The sequence below is a fragment of the Phlebotomus argentipes genome, unplaced genomic scaffold (genome assembly GCF_947086385.1).
Source record: "Phlebotomus argentipes unplaced genomic scaffold, Phlebotomus argentipes genome assembly contig_5, whole genome shotgun sequence".
NCBI lineage: Eukaryota > Metazoa > Arthropoda > Insecta > Diptera > Psychodidae > Phlebotomus > Phlebotomus argentipes.
In genome coordinates this window covers 8195280-8214616 of record NW_026776165.1, presented here as the reverse complement: position 1 = coordinate 8214616, position 19337 = coordinate 8195280, and the positions used below count along the sequence as shown (strand labels likewise).

General features: G+C 41.0%; 2 protein-coding genes across 3 annotated transcripts; one reads left to right on the top strand and one right to left on the bottom strand.

Annotated features, from left to right (window-relative positions):
- Positions 1–1057: 1057 nt before the first annotated feature.
- Positions 1058–17494, top strand: LOC132256430 (pleckstrin homology-like domain family B member 1). Of its 2 annotated transcripts, XR_009468218.1 has the most exons (9): positions 1058–1353; positions 6173–6302; positions 8191–8505; positions 8566–10927; positions 12083–12194; positions 15494–15780; positions 15848–16091; positions 16697–16953; positions 17028–17494. XR_009468218.1 is itself a non-coding variant. In XM_059752845.1 (8 exons), exons 2-8 carry the CDS (start codon positions 6173–6175, stop codon positions 16871–16873), a joined length of 3627 nt encoding a protein of 1208 aa, XP_059608828.1. In that variant the 5' UTR covers positions 1058–1353; the 3' UTR covers positions 16874–17494. The 2 variants fall into 2 exon arrangements, 1 of the variants encoding a protein (XP_059608828.1); XM_059752845.1 differs by having other exon boundaries at positions 16697–17494.
- Positions 17495–17518: 24 nt separating this feature from the next.
- Positions 17519–19337, bottom strand: LOC132256431 (trypsin-1). Its single transcript, XM_059752846.1, has 3 exons — positions 18998–19337; positions 17748–18192; positions 17519–17687 (listed from the first exon to the last, which is right to left on the bottom strand). Exons 1-3 carry the CDS (start codon positions 19234–19236, stop codon positions 17529–17531), a joined length of 843 nt encoding a protein of 280 aa, XP_059608829.1. The 5' UTR covers positions 19237–19337; the 3' UTR covers positions 17519–17528.

Genomic DNA, 19337 nt, shown 5'->3' with positions numbered 1-19337 from the left:
AAAATTCCAACCATCAATTTTCAGGCATTGAGCATAAAAAGGGACTCGCGATAAAATCTTGCGGCAATAAATAAATAATTTGCCTCGCATGACGACGATCGATTGATATTTTTGGTGGCTGGAATTATGTTGGCGGATATGGCAAAATAATCACATTCATAATCGAGTGAGACCAGAAGTGGTGTGTGCAATATATGTTTTTCACAAGAGACGCAAAAAGAAACTTCTTTTGGTGCTTTTGATGCACAGTGAGAAATTGCAAAAGTGTAAAGTTGGCTTCTTTCGAGTGCAAGCACTTGAGAAATTCCTCGAAATTGCAACTTTTCCACACCAATTGAAAGTATGCAGAGTGTTCTTTGCGTGGAAACATTCGCGCTTCAGTCAATTTAGGCCAATTTTCTTGTTGGTCTTCTTGTGCTATCGACTAATTTTTATTTGATTTTAATTTGAGAATATTGTATAAATTCTGTACAGAGGGAACTTGAAATTATTTTCAAAAAAAAACTCTCCTAAGCAGTGTTATTTATCACAGAAGTTAAGAAGTTGTCAAATTACATAAATTTTACAACGCAAATTAAGCGTTTTTCCACGAAAAGATGTTGAACGTGATATTTTTAAAAGTCCTTTGTCTTTTTACACCGTTTACACCATAGATAATATATTTCTCTTCCTCACTTAGAGCTGCTTTTATCTGCAAAATGATCTTTATATCCATTCTTATGGCATTTCATATTATGCACAATGTTGCGAAAATGCTCGGAAAACATTTAAAAAATCTGTAAAATGCGTGTCAATAGCTGTAAAATACTTTGCTTCAAACGAGAGTTAAATGAGAAATTTTCTAATTGATTCTTATATTAGAATTTCGCCGAGTGTAATTTAGCCAACATTTTCACATAGCAAAGACACATTCATCGACCTGAAATTGGTGGTTTTATGGCATGCAAATCGCACACGAGCGCCATCTGCCGCGAGAATGTCGGCCATCTCATCGACTGGCGTTGAATGACTCGATCGTACGATAAAAGAGGGGAGAGCTTGTCAAAAACACAGTAGCGTATTGGCATTTTCATTGGGTGTTTGTTCGTGAGTGCATGTGTTTTCAGTTGTTTTTGAGTTTCTCCTGATTTTCCTTACACTTTTCCTCATTTTTCCACTTCAACTGTGCCCACGAGACTCCTTGGCAGTTCCTGCGAGTGCTTCTGCGGTGTACATTGTGCCAAAAGGTTGTGTTTGAGGGCAAAACAAGCGCCCCAGTGTCAACAGATGAATGCATCGAGTCACTCCGAGACTTTCATCCGCAATTAATCACACCTTTCGGATGCCCAGCGGCTGAATTTGGCCCACAGAAAGGTGAGTGTTGGGAGGATTGTCTTGTGCGGTGCTTAGATGGGTTTTCTGGGCGCCAAAAGTGATAGTGACGCGCGGCTGTATCATTAAATGGCCATTTTGGTGGCAATTAGCATTACTAAATGCTCACCCATTGTTCAAAAGAGACTCCAAGAGGTTCACACGCGGAGCCCCTCGAAGCCGGGGAATCGCGTGCTCATCATAAAAGACTTCCAAGGCGTCTCGCGCTTGAGAAACAGTTCGCACCGGTGGGAAATTGGCTGGAATATTTCCACCTTATCTCAATGGATGATGGTGACTTATGTAAGAGCGCGAGAAGTGTACGAGTTTATGCTAATTTGGGTGCTTTCAACGTGTCTGGATCGCATCTCCCGGCGACCTTCTCAACCCCGGCGATTGACCTTCTCTGGAATCTCTTCGCCGCCTCTTCTCGACCTCCATCTCCTCTTCACCTCTTTCTAATCTCACGCCAAACACTGGCGGCGAGCGGAGTAGAAACGAGCCACTTATCGTGGCTTTTTTCGGCTCAAGACGCGATTTCAGATGCCCATAAGTGTATGAAGTGCTCTACATAGTGCTCGTGAATTGAAACTTTCTTTCGCGGAACCTCAGAATTATTTGGTTTCTTTCACTTTGAGTGTTTGGAACTGAATAATATCAATAATAATTCCATTCAGATGTCTAATGAGCATCCATGATAATCTCATAAGACTGTCAGATATTGTAAATGAACAAGTATATCAATGATTTTTCAAGTTTGACAAGGCTTAAGACACTTTAGAAGAAATGTCTCACGACATATCGGACGAATATTAACGGACATTCTTTATTACAATCACTTTTTCCTCATATCGTTGCTCTGATTGATATTTTCTAATGTCTGAAGAATCTATTTTCTATTCTCATTCTATTGCGTGATAGCTTTAGTCAAAGAGTCAGTAAATTTATAATTACTGACAACAATTGGAGCTTTTAATTTGGTGGCTAAGCTCACATTTCTAATCTAATTTCACAGTTAGAATGCAGAGATTTCAGGGTTTTCAGTCGGAAGCGGTTCATTTGATCTCCAATGTTGTCGATTTTGTGGTCTTTTCTCATTCTCTCTTACAAGTCCCTTTTCATTCATGAGTAAATACAAGCGTAAACAAATATTTTCCCACTGTTCCCATTCTCATTCTACTGTGTGTTGAGAGTTGAATTTTATTTCTCTGATGATTCACGTCGAATAGGGTGAAGAAAGCTTAAGTCCATGAAATCTAATCGCAGAAGAATGTGTCTGTTTCACTTCATTTCATCCACGCACAAAAGTGAAAAGAATCCCGCTAGAATTTTTAATGATTCTCTCGAAAAAAGTAAGTGCTTGAAGAGGAGTGTCGATTGTTGCTCAACTGTGGAATTTCTTTGATTGATATGCCAGTGAATCTTGGGACGTGCTTCCATTTGGTGTCCAGTGGAGCTGAACAGCTTCGTCAAGGTGATCCGGAAGATGAAAAGTTCAGCGAGATTCGCAGTCGCGTGGAAAGTCTGATAAAAACGTTTAATTTAATAATCAATTCAATGAATGCGCGAAGCATTTTGCCGAGTATTTTTGGTAGCTGCTGCACGTCCATCGGCGTTTTGGTGGTCTCTTGGTGGGAAATTCCATTGATAACACTTCCAGATGGCTCTTTATTCGTGACTAAACTGCTGCATAAGGTTGCGTGTCTGAGTGGAAATTGTCACTCACTTAATTGGCTGTGCTACAAATTATTGTGCATTCATATGAGTGTTGTGGCTGTCATTTACGCGCTTAATTGGTCAGTTGAAGTGTCAAAGAACTTTTCAACTGCAAATTGAAGAAAATTCCATGATTTTGTCGGCCTGAAAACACTAAACTTTGCCTATGATTTATTGAATTCGCCTCTGGTTTTTAATTGTTAATCGGAGGGACAAATAAAGAGGGACTGAATTGTTTAATTTATGCATGACAGAGTGTGACGAAGTGACGCATTGCTTGGTGGTCTTTCTTGACTTCCTTCACATCGGGGTGTAATTTTCGTTTAGAATTCCATGACAGAGAGAGAGAATAGCAAGAATAGCTTAGAAAGTCATTCATAATAAAACAGAGATTTTCTTTCATCTTCCCACGATTTGCAGATGCTTTTTTCTTGGAATTATGCGCGCAAATGTGGCGAAAATGATGTCTCTAAATTACGAGTGTTTAAGTTTGTAATGAAGAAGTCTTAAGATCTTTACGCCCTGAAAGAATTGCTTCCTCTCTTCGTCGTTAAGTAAATTTATATCCACAACTTTATTCTCTTTCTCTCTGAAATGCCACACAATTCATTGAGAAATGCAGTTTGAGAGCCAGAATAAAGGGACATTATGTGAATTTGAAACCCCTTTCTTTCTTGTATGCTTAAGAATTTCCTCTGTGGCGGTTATAAATCGACCCGCATTGCTTGAATTCCTTATCAGTTGCATATTGAATTTATCACTTTAGGCATGAAATTACATGTGCCTCAAATATCGTGAACATTCATCATGGGGAATGTCCCAATACATCACAATAAAGGTATCAATTTTTAATTAAGCGTGTTTAGACCGTAATTCCGCCGCTTCACCCAGTGATGATTTTGTGGTATGTCTTTATATCAATTTGTAAATGTGTGTAATGGAAAAGTGGGAGTGTGAAGAGTGGATTTTTCGCATGTGAATTCGTCATTCTGCAAATAAGAAGTCGCTCAGATGGTCTGAAAGAGTCTGAAAGGAAGCCTGGATGATATAGAATTATGCATATATTTGTATGTTATGTTTATTGAGCCGAAATGTGCCGTTCTTTAGCGCGGAGTGGGAGTAAAGAAATGACATCATACACATTGTTTTATGACTTTTGGCCTATTTGAAAGATTAATCTCAAAATTATTTAGTGGGCGAATGAATTCCTCCAACTCTCCATTGAAGTTTGCTCTTGTTTGGAGTCTTTAACCCTTTCACGACGACAAGGAGTGATTTTTTTTATTCACAAATGTTCAAATACTCGTCACATCTGACTCATGACAATAGAATTCCAAGAAGCCGTCGTCCCTGAGAGGGTTAAGCGCGAGATTTTTTGTATTGACTGTTGATCTTCCTTCATTCATTGGTGTGTGCGAGTCAAGTGAAGGAATTCATCGTGGTTTATCTTTCATTATTTATGTATATCGTCAATTGGTGGAGTGTGAAAACATGTGTTTTGGTGAATTAACACTTGAAGAAGAAGAATGAGGGGCAGAAAACAAGAGCATCGTCTCATCATTACAACTCAATTGGCGATGCTTTCCACTCTTGAGGGTGATTTGGAAGCAGAAAAAAACATCCTACATAGAGGTTTTCCTACGGTTGAATAATGGGCACTCTGCAAGATGAATTTAATAGTTCATCACATGTGTACATGCTTCGGTGTTATGCAATATTTTTGCTCATTGAAGCTGTGTGTATTCGAAGTTACCGACAGTTGAAAAATAAACAGAAATTTGAGGATTAGTTAGGCTTTCACTTTCATTTTGGTTGCTATAGTTTTGGAGGAGATTTATTCTCATTTGTTGGAATTGAAAATAAAAAAATGATAATGACCTCTGCAAGGGAAAACTTTCCTTCTCCTTTTGGTCTTCCTTTTTTTTATGTGAGGGGAAAATTTCTCGTCGCACGAGAAATATTTTCCAGACACGAAAACTCTTGCAGTGCGAGTCGTTTTTAATTATAGAACAGAGCACAGAAGAGGAAAATGCTGTTGGCATCACTAAAACTCACTCATTGGCGGGGTTTGCGATATAAAATCTGACATAGAAAAGCGTTCCGGATGTTGTGTTACATTGGAACATTTTTCGTTAAACAAACTAATTGGAAGTTGACTCGGTTATAGAGATTAGATTACCTTCTCTCCCTCATGAATAACATAATCTAGTTCTTTCTCCACTTTTACTGTTGTATTTTCTGTGTTCTTCTTGGCGCACACCAGAGTGACTTGCGCCGGGAAAGGAAAAACTATAAAAATTGTTTCGCTATCAAAGTGGAGGAAAAAAAATACTTGAAAAACTCTGAATGCCAATCTTATCAGTGTGATAAAGTTGTTTCTGTCACGCTCCACATTGATTACATATATTACAATTTGTTCTCGCTCTTCTGTTAGTTGGTTTTTCTTCAGGAATGCGAGTGTGAGGAAAAAAGTTCAACAGGTTTTTGAGTATATATTGGAAGTGAGGTGGTGAGATGTTCCCTAAATTTGTGTGGCTCAAGCAGGTGATGAAGTTATTCAGCAAATAATTGTGGAGGTGTTTCTTGGCAAGAAGGTTTTCTCACTTGCGTAGATATTTAATGAGTATTCTGTGGGTTTTAATCTATAGCGCTATGAATGCTTTTGAAACTTCTCAAAATAGCATGTATTTAAAGTTTAAGCGTGAAATTCTGAGTTCATGGCGATGAGAAAAGCGAACTTCTCAGACTTTGTTTATGAATTTGGAGTATTTTCTTGGAAAATTGATGATTTTATCACCACTTATTAATTTATCACACATATTTGATTCATTTTTCAATCTAGAATATCTGTCTATAGAGAATATTTATCAGGATGAGTTGGTAATAAGTTCAAAATCGATTTCTCGATCTGTAATAATGTGGTAAATGTGAGATAATTTGGGAGTTTTTTTTCTCTTGAATAAATATTTAATGTTGAACCCTAAATTTGTGAGAAGTGTTTAAGAATTCCCGCTGATCTTGCTGTGAATTCAAGATCATGCTGATCAAGTGTCGAAAATAGCTCGAGATTTGCTCTGAAAACAGTCCACGATCGTCTGTCTTGCAGATGTCCCTAAAGAAATCCGACCAGCAGGCGATTGGCAGTGGTCTTCGCGTGGCGGCGGGAGAGCCGCATCTGGTGAGCCTCGGCGGCGGACGCCTCAGCACGGCCGTGACAATTCATCACTTACCCATTGGTGAGTCTCTTCATTTATTAACAGCCGACAAAAGATGAGGCGAAGTGCATTTAAATAAACCTCTCGTGGCCACGATTAGCTGACCATGAACAATGTCGAACAAGAGGTAGATTATGTTGTTTGATTGCAACAGCAATTTTCCATTTTGTTACTCAAAATCCAATTAAAAACCGTTGAGCTTCACATCCAACTCAATTGTGCCTTTCGCAGAACAATCAGATTCACTTTCAAATTAATTGAGCCAGAGCAATATTTTATTGGCTTTTCTCTGATGGTTTTTCATCGTCCGAACGGAAGGGATTTTGGTTGAGAATTTCACAAATTAAAATTGACACCTTAAAATCTGTCCCATATTTTGATTTTTTTTTCTGGTATTTGAATTTATTTGTATCTCTCTGAAGAAAAAAACGAAGAAAACAAGTGCATGAAAGTCATAAAAAATCTTTCCGTTTGTTTGCATTTGGGAAGACTTTCTTGTTTAACACGATGCGAGAGATTATAGAGTGAAGTGAATGAGGTGTGTTAAGTATGTAAATAGTGTTGTTTTTTTTTCTCTGTCTTCCAAATGAAATGCATGATGAGTTTCTCCCGCAAAGCCCTTCTTATGGGAGAAAATGTGGGAATTATCAAGGAATCTTCTGAGCATTTGGTTTTTTTCCTTTTCCCTGGATTTCTTACAAAAGTTGTTTTACTTTTTGGATAAATTCCAAAATACACGCCATAAGATTGTGACGGAAATAAACTGAGTGAAGGCATTTTTTCCTAATCATCCGGCATTAACACCTGAAATTGCGACTATCTCTTGAGAGCGAGAGAGAGAGATTACTTTCAATTCACTGAACTGAGATGTGTTTCCTCTGATTAACCTCTGTGAGTTTAAACGTAGCCTCAATTGTCTGGCAATGTGTCAATTCAGTGAAATCATCATCGCAATTGAGATTAGCAACATAAATATTGATTTTAATTTCTGCCACAATTGCAAAATAAGAAGTAAATTGCTGGAGAAGCAAATAAAGAGCGCACAATTGCATATGTTTTAATTGAATTCTCTTTTTTCTTTTCCTTGACGCTCTCTCGCTAAGCAAGAAAAGGTTAAACGATGATAAATTTTACAGTGCAAGAGAGATTTGTACTGAGAATTGTGATTGTGTCACTGTTTGTGTTTGAGACAAATGAGTGGAAAAACCATTTTCCGGGACTTCTTTTTCATCACAGACAAAATTCTGACGCCGAAAAGATGCGAGACGAGAAAAAGTGTTGAGTGCCAATGATATCATGAGGAGAATGAGCAAAAGACTTGACGAATGATGATTTTTTACGTGTCTATATTTATATGAGAGAATTGCGAGAGAGTTGCGCCTGAGATTTGACAAGTTTAAGTCGAGAAGAGCTTAAATTCAATAGGAACAGTAGGAAAATCAAATGCTTTTCTTAATTCCTGAAGTTTTATGAAAGTCCATCAGACTGAATTTCACTTTTACTTTTAAAATGTGATCAAATTGTTCTTCTAGGAATTGAATATATGTTTTGGTGCTAATAAGCAAGAGCTGAGATGCAGAAAAAGACATAATTTGGTGCCTAGTAGCTTTTGAATCCCTTGAATAATTTACTTGGTAATTCACTTGGTAATTTACGTCGTAATCAATTGCTATGAAGAGCGATGTACGTTGAAAATTCAAAGCCCTGCGTGGCGCACACAAGAGAGAGAGAAAACCTCATTGAAACATTAAAACGTTTCTCCTATTTATAGCTAGTTTATAAATATGAGAATGCAAACAGACGCGACACTATTGCATCCCGACAGAGATTTGTTGAATCATCGCTCTTGAGCGCAATTCAGAGCTGATTTACTAACTAGGCTGTCTGTTTATCTCCTGTTGTAATAAAGGTGACTTGACCATTGGCTCCTCGCCGTCGTGCGGCGTGATTCTCAATGGCTCGGGCGTGCTGCCGGTGCACTGCACGCTGTACCGCAACGAGGAGGGCGACGTGCTGCTGGTGCCTGAACCCGAGGGACGGACGCTTGTGGATGGCAATCGTGTGTCCGAGGAGGTGAATTTGACACAGGGAGCGATGCTCACCATTGGCAAATCCAACTACTTACGATTCAACAATCCCGCCGAGGCGGAATTGATTAGATCGACGATTGGTAGCAACGAGAGGATTTCCATGCCACAGATTGACTTCCGTCACTCGCAAGATGGTGAGAACGTGAAAGATTGATTGATGATGTTTTCTGTGTCTAATATATTGTGTCTTGCAGACTCTTCAGGGAGGGAGAAAGATGTTAAGAGTGCGCCTGAATCTCACGATGAGGACATTGCTGAGAAGCTGACCAAGATCGAATATGCCAATATCAAGAACTTTCACTGCCCAAAGGTGTTCACAGCCGATTCAGTTACCGTAAATACACCGGCGAAGGATGTTCTGGGGCCGAAGTACAAGAATTTCACGAAAAATCTCAACAATAGTCTCAACAACAGTCTCAATAATCTCGTCAATTCGCCTTCATCGAGTAGCATTTATGAGAATGCAGGTGGAGCGTCTGGAAATATCCTGACGACGTTCAACAATCTGAAAGTGACGCCCAATCCGACGACATACGATCGCTATCCCAAGTCTTTTGGGCTGCAAGTGTTCCCGATGAATGGCGTGAATGCGCAGATCAATAGTGACTCGAGTGAGATGCACCAGCGGGCACAGAAGGAGCGCCTGCGGGAGCAGGAGATGTCGAAGGTGGAGCAGGAGCGCCTAGAGGAGATCTTGCAGTTGTGTGCTGAGTACGAGCGACAGAATCAGTCGATGCAATCGTCGCCAATTGTGCAGAATCGCATCAAGACGAATGGTTCGCTGCCGCGAGAGAAGAAGTCACCGTTTGGCGAAGGGCAGCAGCAGCAGATTTTCTTTCCGCCCGATGACAAATCTCGCGGCAGGAAGCTGAATTCAGGCTATGAGAATGTCGTGCTCAATCCCAACACAAAGCGGGCAGAGATCAGTCCTGAGGAGCCAGTGAAGAAGCCCACGTACATTCCGCAGAGTCCCAGGACGAAGATCCGCACGACGGTTTCGCCGAAGAGTCGTGTGGAGTCGTGCGAGAAGAGGACGGAGTATGAGATTCTGCTGCAGTCCTTCGAGGAGCGCCAGAAGGCGGAGGCCAACAAGTGTCAAGACCTGAAGTTTGCGGCGAGCAATCAGAAGTGGGATGATAAACTCATTGGGCGCGTGAAGAGTGAGCGGAATGATGTGCTGATGCGCGTGAGAGAGCTCAAGACTCAGATTGCCGATCTGCAGCGCCAGGAGGACGAGGTCCTCCGGGAGCTGGACATGGAGAAGGCACTCGTGAATGCTGAGCTCTCCAGTGAGTTTGTCACCCTCAATGAGATGCGGACCGAACTGACGGCGCTGCAGGGCAAGATTCATCGTCTGGAGGCGCAGAGGAATGCCAATCGCGTGATGCAGGAGACGCAGCAGGCGAAGCTGAGGCAGAAGATTGAGATGCTGCAGGATCAGGTGGCGGGCTTGGAGAAGCTGATGGCGGAGAGTGGGGAGGACAAGGAGCTGCGCGAGGAGCTGGCCAAGGCGCTCGAGTCACTGGAGAATGATCGAAAGGTGTTTGAGGATCTGGAGTTTCAGTATCTCGAGGAGGAGACAGATTGGCTGGCGTACAGAGAGGAGTTGCACAATGATCTCAAGGGTCTCAACAAGGCGGTGGAGGCGAAGCGTAATCAAATCATGAAGCTGGAGCTGCAGCGCATTGAGAATCAGCAGATTGCGTGCTCGGACACGAAGGTGTTGGAGAAGAATCTCCTGACACTTCTCACGGATTTGGAGAAGAGTCGAGAGACACTGAAGGCGATTGATAAAAAGCTGTTCCTGTTGTCTGGCGGCCAAGAGCCCGCGGCCGCACAGTCAGAGTCGGATGATGACGCGGATCTGTTGGCCATGGCGCAGAAGACGAAGAGCAAGGCTGGAATTCTCTCTCAGTCGCTGTATGGATCGGAAGAGATCCTCGCGAAGCGCAACAATGACATTGACATGATGAGCAAGAGTGTGAATGAGAACATGTTCTTCGACAATCTCGAGATGCCGTCCAGCAGCACACCAAAGAAGAGCGTCCGCACGATTGACGTGAGTGAGGACATCAACATCACGGACACGAGTCACAATCTGCTGCATCAGGCGGAGGACGCGAGTGAGGAGTCTTCGGCGCGCTCGTCGCTGTTCAAGCGCAAGAGCGACTCCGAGACGGATCCGCTGCTGAAGCTGAAGTTCGATCTGTCCGGCGAGGCGACAGCGGCTGACGCCATCAATCTCAATCTGTCTCTGGAGTCGGATGATTTCGAGGTGAATCCACTGGAGAGGCGAATCCCCTCGCAGGACGACATCGACAGGATCACCAGGCTGACCACGGAGGCGCCGATTGACACTGAGGGCGCCAGTCACAAGGTGCGCGAGAGCATCAAGGAGATCGAGAGGAATCGACAGCTTTTGCTCACGCAGCAGGGCTCGCATGTGATTGAGCACGAGCGCCAGAAGATGTTCGAACTGAAGAAGAAGAGTCACGACGAGGCGAGAGCTCAATACTTGAGACTCCACATCAATAGCCAATCGGAGCCGATTGAAGGGTGAGTTTGAATGCAATTCTTAAATGAAATTGCAATGTTTAGGATGAGTTTTTGTGTCTTGTGTCAAATTCTAATTGACTTGAAGAGGCAAAATTCATTTTGCATCTCGAAATCGCTTCAATTTCTCCAGAAAAATTCACAAATCTTAGCTTTGACTGTATTTATGGTTAATTTATTATAGATAATTTCACTGGTTAAATATTTTTATGGTAATTTTGTCAGTTCAGTTCTCTAATAATTTTAATTTCACACATTTTTGCGCATTTCTATTGTCATTTGAATTCGAAAAAGACTTCTTTTGCCACTGACACACTCAAAAAATGCAAATGAATTCATGTTTGTTGTTTGGTACAAAGCAGCGAAGCAATTGTAAGTTCAGTGGAGCATTGACAATAATCTATTTTTCATGCCGCCGCAGTGAAATGATCCAATGATTTTTCCGTGATTGAAATATTGTGTGTAACACAGCGCGAGTGTGAGCACAATTGACCATATTGTGCACTATCTCGCATTTTCTCATGTGAAAGAGACATAATTTTGCCGCTCTTATCGTATGGTTTTCGAGAGAATATGGATGGGTTTGAATGATTGTGTGTGTGTGTCGCTGTAAACGGGCAGTTTTTCACTGACGATCCGACATTTCGGACGTTTTCACGCGCGGAAAATTGCATTAATCCATCATTGTGATATATAATATTATTCTCGTAATTGTGCTATAGAAATATTATAATGTTGTGCTTTTGACTCTGTGTGTGGGTGATTTTGAAGGAGTGACAATATATTGTGTCCTCCGCCCATTTTATCGTGTGGAATTTCTCTACTTTTGTGTCACTATATTCTTCAATTATGTTGGCATTTGTGTAGGGCTTTTGCATATTCTTTGACAAATTGGAGTGTTATTTGATATTTGTGCTGTTACAGTGGAATTTCTGGCATTTCTTCCTTAGATCTCTAGTGCAGATTGTCTCTGTGGCTAAAATATTTATTTGGTGATTCAATGCAGAGCGGCAGTTATGAGTGTTGATCGAATTAGAGAATTTTTATGCTGGTTATTAACCTTCTTGACATATTTTCCATGGACAGTTGCACTGTGTGTTCAGAGATAGAGAGAGAGAGAGTGGAGTTGATTAATTGGATGACTTCTCTATCTTTCAGTGCCATCGACGATAAGGAAGTCATCCTTGAAGGTGGAGGAGTGAGGATTGGCGAGAGTCCGGAGAATGTCGCATTGAGTTCAAATACCAAAATGGAGAAGTCTAGTCATCAGGTAAATTTTGCACCTGAACTTCTTATCAATCTAATCATGCTTGCGCTCTTATCGACTTGCTATTATACCTTTAATCTCAGTTGGGTGGGATTTTCAATTGGCTCTGTTTAACCATCGTCAATTTGAGATGGGCGTGTGGCGCTGGTTGTCTTGCAGTTCTTGCAGTTGAGATTCAAACGCGCGCATGAAAGCTCTCTGCGGGTGAATATTGTGTGTGTGCTTTTTGTGTGCGCCAACAGCATTTGCCTAATTGAATTCTTCAAACAAGATAATGCTGTATTTATAAATTTCAAATGTGAAATTCATGGCGTGGAGGAAAAAGAAATGCGTCTCTCTAAATAGGACGAAGAAATGGCAGTTGGAGAGAAATATGGGATCACTTTCTCTGATTGAACAATAGAAAATTGGATCAGAAAAAGGGCGGGAGAGAAATGAAAATGTGAGGGCGAATCGTGATATGGAAATTGCGTGATGGAATGGGGGGAGAGAAGAACATCACCATGAAATTGAGGGAGAGCTTTGGAAATGTACACAAAGCATCAAACAGGTGGTGGCAATTTGACCTCCCTTTTATTCACAGCTCTATTTTTGTGGCCACAATATGTGATATTCTCAAATGTTTGCTATTTTGAGGGATAAACTGCAATGTTTTCTCTTTTATGATTTCTCACACTCTGCGAAATGGGGTGGAAAATCAACTGGAAAATTGTGAGGCAACATGAAATATGTTGTCTTATACATAACAATGATGCAAAGATTTATTAACTCGGAAGTTTGTCAAGTCAATTACATTTCTGCATTTCAATTCAAGGGAGAAATATTTTTGTGACAAATGACAGTTTCATAGAAGCTTCAGAAAATTCATAAATTTAATGGTTACTCGTAATTTGTGTATTTAAAAGGTTCAAAAATACCTAAAGATCTCAAAGATCTCATAATTTATAGGTTAAAAATAACCAAAAAATGATTACAAATTGATAAATTAACTGAGAATTTTCTAATCTAATTCTATGATTCTTTAGAACGTTTTTAGCTTGGCTAATCGCTCTAATCAAATTGTAGATGTACACAATTTGCATATAAATTCTAGGCACATTATCTCCCCCTTGTTGTGAGTCTCGTTCTAAATAATTTCAATATGATTTTTATATGATATTCACAAGAGGGCATCTATGTGACTTGTGTGCCATCTAAAATTAGGTTTTTACATTGCGAAAAGTGCTATTTTAGCGCGCACTCAATTCTATTTTGATTGACGGAAGAGCTTGAGTACATTTAAAATAAAACACAAACTCTGGGTAATACAATTTGCCACAGTTAATTTGGTGAAAGAGCTCAACTTCTCTCTTATTTACTCTTTCAACTCTTAAAAAGTCATGCATATTTCATGCAATAAAATGCACTCTGGTCCAATCGCTTTTTGCCTTTCTGAAAAGTTTATATTTTTAAGTTATTTATGTGAGTTTATTTTTCTTTCATGAGATATTTGTCACTCATCGTCTGACGATAAGATAAATCGTGATGTTTTTATTTATATAAATTCACCGTGCGCGAATCTCTGTGTGTTTGTGAGCAGAATCAAGGCAAGAACGGTCTATTGAGCTGAGGAGATGCCGCGGTATTTATTGCGATAATCGCTCTGATGACAATTTTCACCAACCGAACGCTCTCTCTCAAAGTGTCCATCGTGAAACGAGAGCGAGAGTGAATTCTTGCGATGTTTCCCAGAAGAATTTTCTGAGGTGAACTCTCATCGTCAGTATTTCACGCGCGGCATTGCTAATTGCACAAGAGCGTCGAAGAGTTTCGCGTTTAATCAGTTTTTCACCTGATTTGCAAGTGTGCGATTGTTGCAAGTGAAAATGCTGCTGTGAAGTGGCAGTTTGAGGATTTATTGTGTCTTTCCGTTTCTGTGGCGGTTGAAGTGTGAGACGTGTGTGAGAAAGGAAAGTCGTATGAAGAAGAATTAAGACGGAAATAGAGGATGTCAGTCTGGATGACGTATGTGAATACGAGAAAATCATCTACAGCTAAAATCCAACTTCGTAATCCATTTGTATGTTTTCCATTTTACTATTTTGCATAACATTACTTGCAATTTATTCTTGTGGAAAATTCAGAAGTGCATTTTCTGCACTGAATTTATGTGAAATTTTGACAAATTCGGAGGATTTACAGAAGATTCTTTTAGGACATGAAAATCTATTTGAAAATGAGAAAAATTCTTTATCAAATAATTATAAGAAATAAACATATTGAGAGTCTTTCAAGGTGTTGTAAAGAAAAAGTAAGAAATTCGTTTCAAAGGAAATTTTTTTTCTCAGTATCTGGCATGAATAAACATTGAAATTGAACTTAAAAATTTTCTTTTGATGTGATATTCGTGATAGTTATAAAAGAATAAAATTCTTGTAAAGAATTATTCTGAAATCGTTATGGAAAGAGTAGTAAGGAAGTGCTTGTAAATTTATAAGGAGCAAAAGCATGTTGAGAAGTTGAAGTTGTGTAAAAAGTTTGGAGTTTATTAGCGAATTCACCTTTATAAGTTTTTCAATGAATCTGCAATTTCCATTGCATCTGTGCGAAATATTGTGCATATACAGTTATTATTTTCCACTTTGCATTCAATATTATTAAGAATTTTCTCCATTCGACATTCAAAGCGACACGGAAAGTGCGAAAAAGTTTGAAATGACATTGGAATAAAGATACTCGAGAAGACATTTTGCTAACAAAAATGCAACATGACAGCAAGGGAGAAGATTTTGTGTAAAAAAAAAAGTTTTCTGATCACGTAATTTACTTTTGTTAGTAACATGCTAAAATATAATATATTTTATATTTCTACGCTGGCTTAATAATATTTCTGTTTCGTGCGCCAGCAAAAGAGTTGAGCTTTGCGAGAAGACGTAACAATAAGAGACAGAGTTGAGTGGAAAAGTTCATGAGAAGAGATGCGAACAGATGAAACATCCGGAGAGAGAGAAAGGGAGTTGAGTTGAGAAAAAAAAAGCCAGACAAGTTTCAGCAGATGCTGCAATTTTTATTTCTCACAGATTATTATTATTATTTTCTGTCCTGTCTTTGGCTCATGTCTCACCGAGTTGGTGGACAAGTTCGCTGTCTGCCTTGTTATTGAGTATAAAGTGGTGGCCAAGTTGGGGAGAATCGGATATTATATATTTTTCTAACTTTCGCATTTCGAGAACTTTGACTTTGGCTCTGACAATGATACGGTGTGTGTGTGTGTGATGGAAGAGTAATCACGCTTCGTGGCGATTTTTCCGTGTCTCTCGCAGCAGCGACACTCGAATCCCGACTTCGATGGGCAGCAGCAGCCGGAGCAACAAATTCGGCCGCTGAGCGAGGTCAATTCGGACAAGAGCTACGATTTGACACCCACCAAAGCGTACAAATCCACCAGTGACATATGCGCGCCGAGTCGCCCGGACAGGTCGGAGGTGGATGGCTGCCAGAGGGACAGTGTGGTGTCCCAGAGCGCCGCCAGCGATGCCGGCGGCTCCAACGGGCGCCTGGTGGCGGGCAGCAGGCGCAATCTGCCAAAACATCAGCGACCGCTCACGAGGTGAGGAATTGCACAGTGTCCATCCGAATGATTGCCTCTCACGCTCTCTTTCCCCCTCTCTCTGCAGATACCTGCCGATCATGTCGCAGGACTTGGACCTGCGACAGCATATCGAGACCGCGGGCCACCAAATCAATCTCTGTCCGCACGTTATCGTGGATTCGACGAGCTGTCGCGGGTATTTGCACAAGTTGGGCGCGACTTTCCACGGCTGGTCGCGGCGGTGGTTCGTGCTGGATCGACAAAAGGAGGCGTTCGTCTACTATTCGGACAAGTCCGAGAGGAAACCAAGAGGTGGATCTTACTTTACGGTAAGTTGATTTCAACTCTAATTTGAAATTAACATAGCTTGTGTTCTTTGAAAAGCTCTTTGAAAATGTTGTCCTTCACTTAAGGGTTACAAAATTCATTTTATCACTCTACTAGAGACGCTAGATTGTACAGATTTCGGACCTTATGAAGGTTTCAGTATTCTTTGATAGTTTATAAATAAAGAGAGTTAATTTTCTCACTTTTATTTAAACTTATCCATAATCTTAGATGCTCGAGAGTCTTGTAACTTAAGTCTCGACGTGATTAAAAGCTTGTGTATAGAAAAGTTATTTCCGTAGAGAATGCAAATGAAGACTAACATGGATTTTGTTCTCGAAAAGCATCACTTTCAAATAAACGTATTTCTGCATAAAGACGTAAATTAAACGTCACATCTTCTTGCTGTTTCGACGACAGTCAAGATTTCACACTCATAAATTCATAGATAATCTTGGTATGTAGAAAATGACCGAGAATTCACGCTGAAGTGAGTGAAAATTGGTTTTCAACATTGTCTAAAGACTGAAATGTGTCTTTCTTCAAACGAATAAATTGTCAGTTGAAAGTTTTCGCTGATTATCCGTTCTTTTGTGCTCCTTTGCAGACGATCGATGAAGTGTATCTGGATCACATGAACACGTCGAAGAGCGGTCGTCCACATTGCACATTCATTGTGAAGACGAAGAAACGGAGTTACCACCTTCAGGCGGCTTCCGATGCCGCCGCGAGGATTTGGATTGATGCCATTATCACTGGCGCCCAAGGGAATATTGACTACTGAGCTGCACAGGAAGGCGAGTGTGTGTGTGTGTCTCGCAGAGATTGGGATGAATGATGAGGAAATCTGCGCATTTTCACTCTGTGAGTTTCTCATATAATTCATGCCTTTCCGGGCGACAATTTTCTGACGATATTCACGCTTCACTGACCTTTAGCTCCAAATGTTAACACTACATTAGTGGATATGAAGAAAGAGAAAAAAAAACTGCGGATGGAAAAAATGTGCCACAATTTTTAAAACTATCATTATTTAGTACTTCTTTGCTCGTAATTCATTTCATGATTGTAACACTGGAAGGAGCTCAACTTTGTGCCTTTCGTTCGCGAAGAGAGGTTGATGAGAAAAAAAACACATGATAAGTACTATGTTTTGAAATTGATGACTGAAAAATTGTATGGAAAAAAGTAACTTTTGATATCATTCTATATTTGGTGAGATGAGAGCAATATATATATTTTTCTATTGCTCAAGTGTATGAAAAATCAGGCATATATAAACTAAATTTTTTCCTAAAAAAAAATTATATCATTGTGAAAAAGAATAAGATCGAGTTGTTTACGCTCTCGAATTGACGATAGAATTGATTCAGTAAAAAGTATTAATAAAGATTGTAAGAAAGAAGTCAGTCTTTTCGGGATAATTTCACTGCTGAACATCATTTGACTGAGTTTTCTATGACCTGTTGCATCCAGTCGGCGTATTCAGTCACTCGCGTGTAGATTCCGGGCAGTTGAGGGCGAGCGCAGCCGATGCCAGTGGAGATGATGCCAATGAGGAGCCCATCGGCGGAGATCAGAGGGCCGCCAGAGTCAGCCTGCGAAGAAGCACACAGAGAGCATTAGCAACAATTCGCGACGCATTAGCGTGCGTTTACCCAGCAAGCGTCGACGCCGCCATTCCTCCGTCCGGCGCACAATTGCTTGTCCGAGATCTCGATGCTCTTCTCGTGTGCCCTGAAGGACGCCTCGCACTCGGCGTTCGCCCACACCTCCACGGTGGCCTTCTGCAGAGTGTCCGCTCGCTGGCCGACACTCTGGTTCTCGTGCGTCCATCCCCAGCCGGAAACCGTCGCCGTGCTGTCCGCAAAGCTGCCCTCAGTGGCGATACAGGCTGGCTTTATGCGGTGCGTGAAATCGAGTGGTGCAATTTTGAGCAGGGCAATGTCGTTGGCTGCTCGCAGGCAATTGTACTCTGGGTGCATGATGATGGACAAGAGAGGCACTTCTTTCTGTTCTTTGGCAGCGCTTTTGTACTCTGAGATTCTGTACAGACCCAAAACGGCGCGGATTTGCGATGGCTTCATGAACTCGTTGAGACTGCTGAAGAATGGAGAAGGAGAAGAGATTAATAGAAAGATAGTAATTAATTTATAGCGAATTAACCGCGATATTGAGCTTTTAACTTGGCTTTTTTGCATGTTTATTTGCACTTCAAGCTATTTGTTTAATGTGAGTGACAAAGTCTGTGTTTTCTTAAAGTTGAGTGATTTGATAGTTTAATAGAAGTTTCTTATCAAACACTATATAAAGTCTTGAGACGAAATGTTAATCTACTAATTGGCTAACTTGAAAGAATCTCTGTGTGAAGATTTTGTTTTGTAACCATGAAACTGATCTGAATAGTCAAGTTTTCAAAGATTGATTTTTTTAGTTTAATTGATGATTGGATTAGGAAATTAGAACATTAGAAATGTTCGTATTCATTGAAACTAAAAATTTGTCTTCATTAATCAAACTTATCCGAATATCTAAATTAATATCGAATCGAGCAAGGATTTCAGTCAAATCAGCATATAAATTAAAGGATCATTTTCACGGGGAGAAGTGGAGAACTCCTTGAGATTGCACAAGTCTTCCGCAAGGTAATTGAGTGCATTATAAGACGTGAAACAATGTGAAAATTGGAAGATTTCCTCAGCAATTGTTGACGCACATCTCTTTGAAACACGACACTTTCCTCAAGTCAGTCGTCTGACCCAATTTCCCAATCTTCTGAACTTGATGACTCCTATCGCGATCGTAAAGCAATCCACTGAGATAAGTGTGACCTTTGATAGTGAATTTTCACACGCCCACACGACCAAAATAACTGCGCATCGGCTTTTCGCTGCGCCTCTTTGCTTACTTGCATAGACAGTGTCCTGCCGTCACGAGCCACTTTTCACTGAGGATCGTCGCGCCGCAAAAGTGCGCGCCGCGTCGCGTGAGACTCACTATGAATGGCACTTCGCTGCGCTCCGCGTCACTTCCGCCCACAATGCGGCCGCCGCGTGTGTCGCCGAGGCAGCGCGAGTGCGTGTCACGCGCCCTCGCCAGCGGCAGGAAGATCACGGTGAGCGCGAACAGGAGACGCACGTGAGGCATTGTCAGTCACACGGGCAGAGTCACAGTGCGGCGCAACTCACGCGGACGCCAGACTTAAATAGTGGCTGAGGAACCCTCAAGAGCGCCTCCCACGCGCGATA

Coding starts and splice junctions, on each gene's coding strand:
- LOC132256431 (XM_059752846.1), bottom strand. CDS start 19,236: ATGCCTCACGTGCGTCTCCTGTTCGCGCTCACCGTGATCTTCCTGCCG. Junction 18,193..18,997: donor GCAGGACACTGTCTATGCAA/GTAAGCAAAGAG, acceptor TCCATTCTTCAG/CAGTCTCAACGAGTTCATGA. Junction 17,688..17,747: donor GCGGCGTCGACGCTTGCTGG/GTAAACGCACGC, acceptor GCTTCTTCGCAG/GCTGACTCTGGCGGCCCTCT.
- LOC132256430 (XM_059752845.1), top strand. CDS start 6,173: ATGTCCCTAAAGAAATCCGACCAGCAGGCGATTGGCAGTGGTCTTCGC. Junction 10,928..12,082: donor CAATCGGAGCCGATTGAAGG/GTGAGTTTGAAT, acceptor TCTATCTTTCAG/TGCCATCGACGATAAGGAAG. Junction 15,781..15,847: donor CATCAGCGACCGCTCACGAG/GTGAGGAATTGC, acceptor CTCTCTCTGCAG/ATACCTGCCGATCATGTCGC.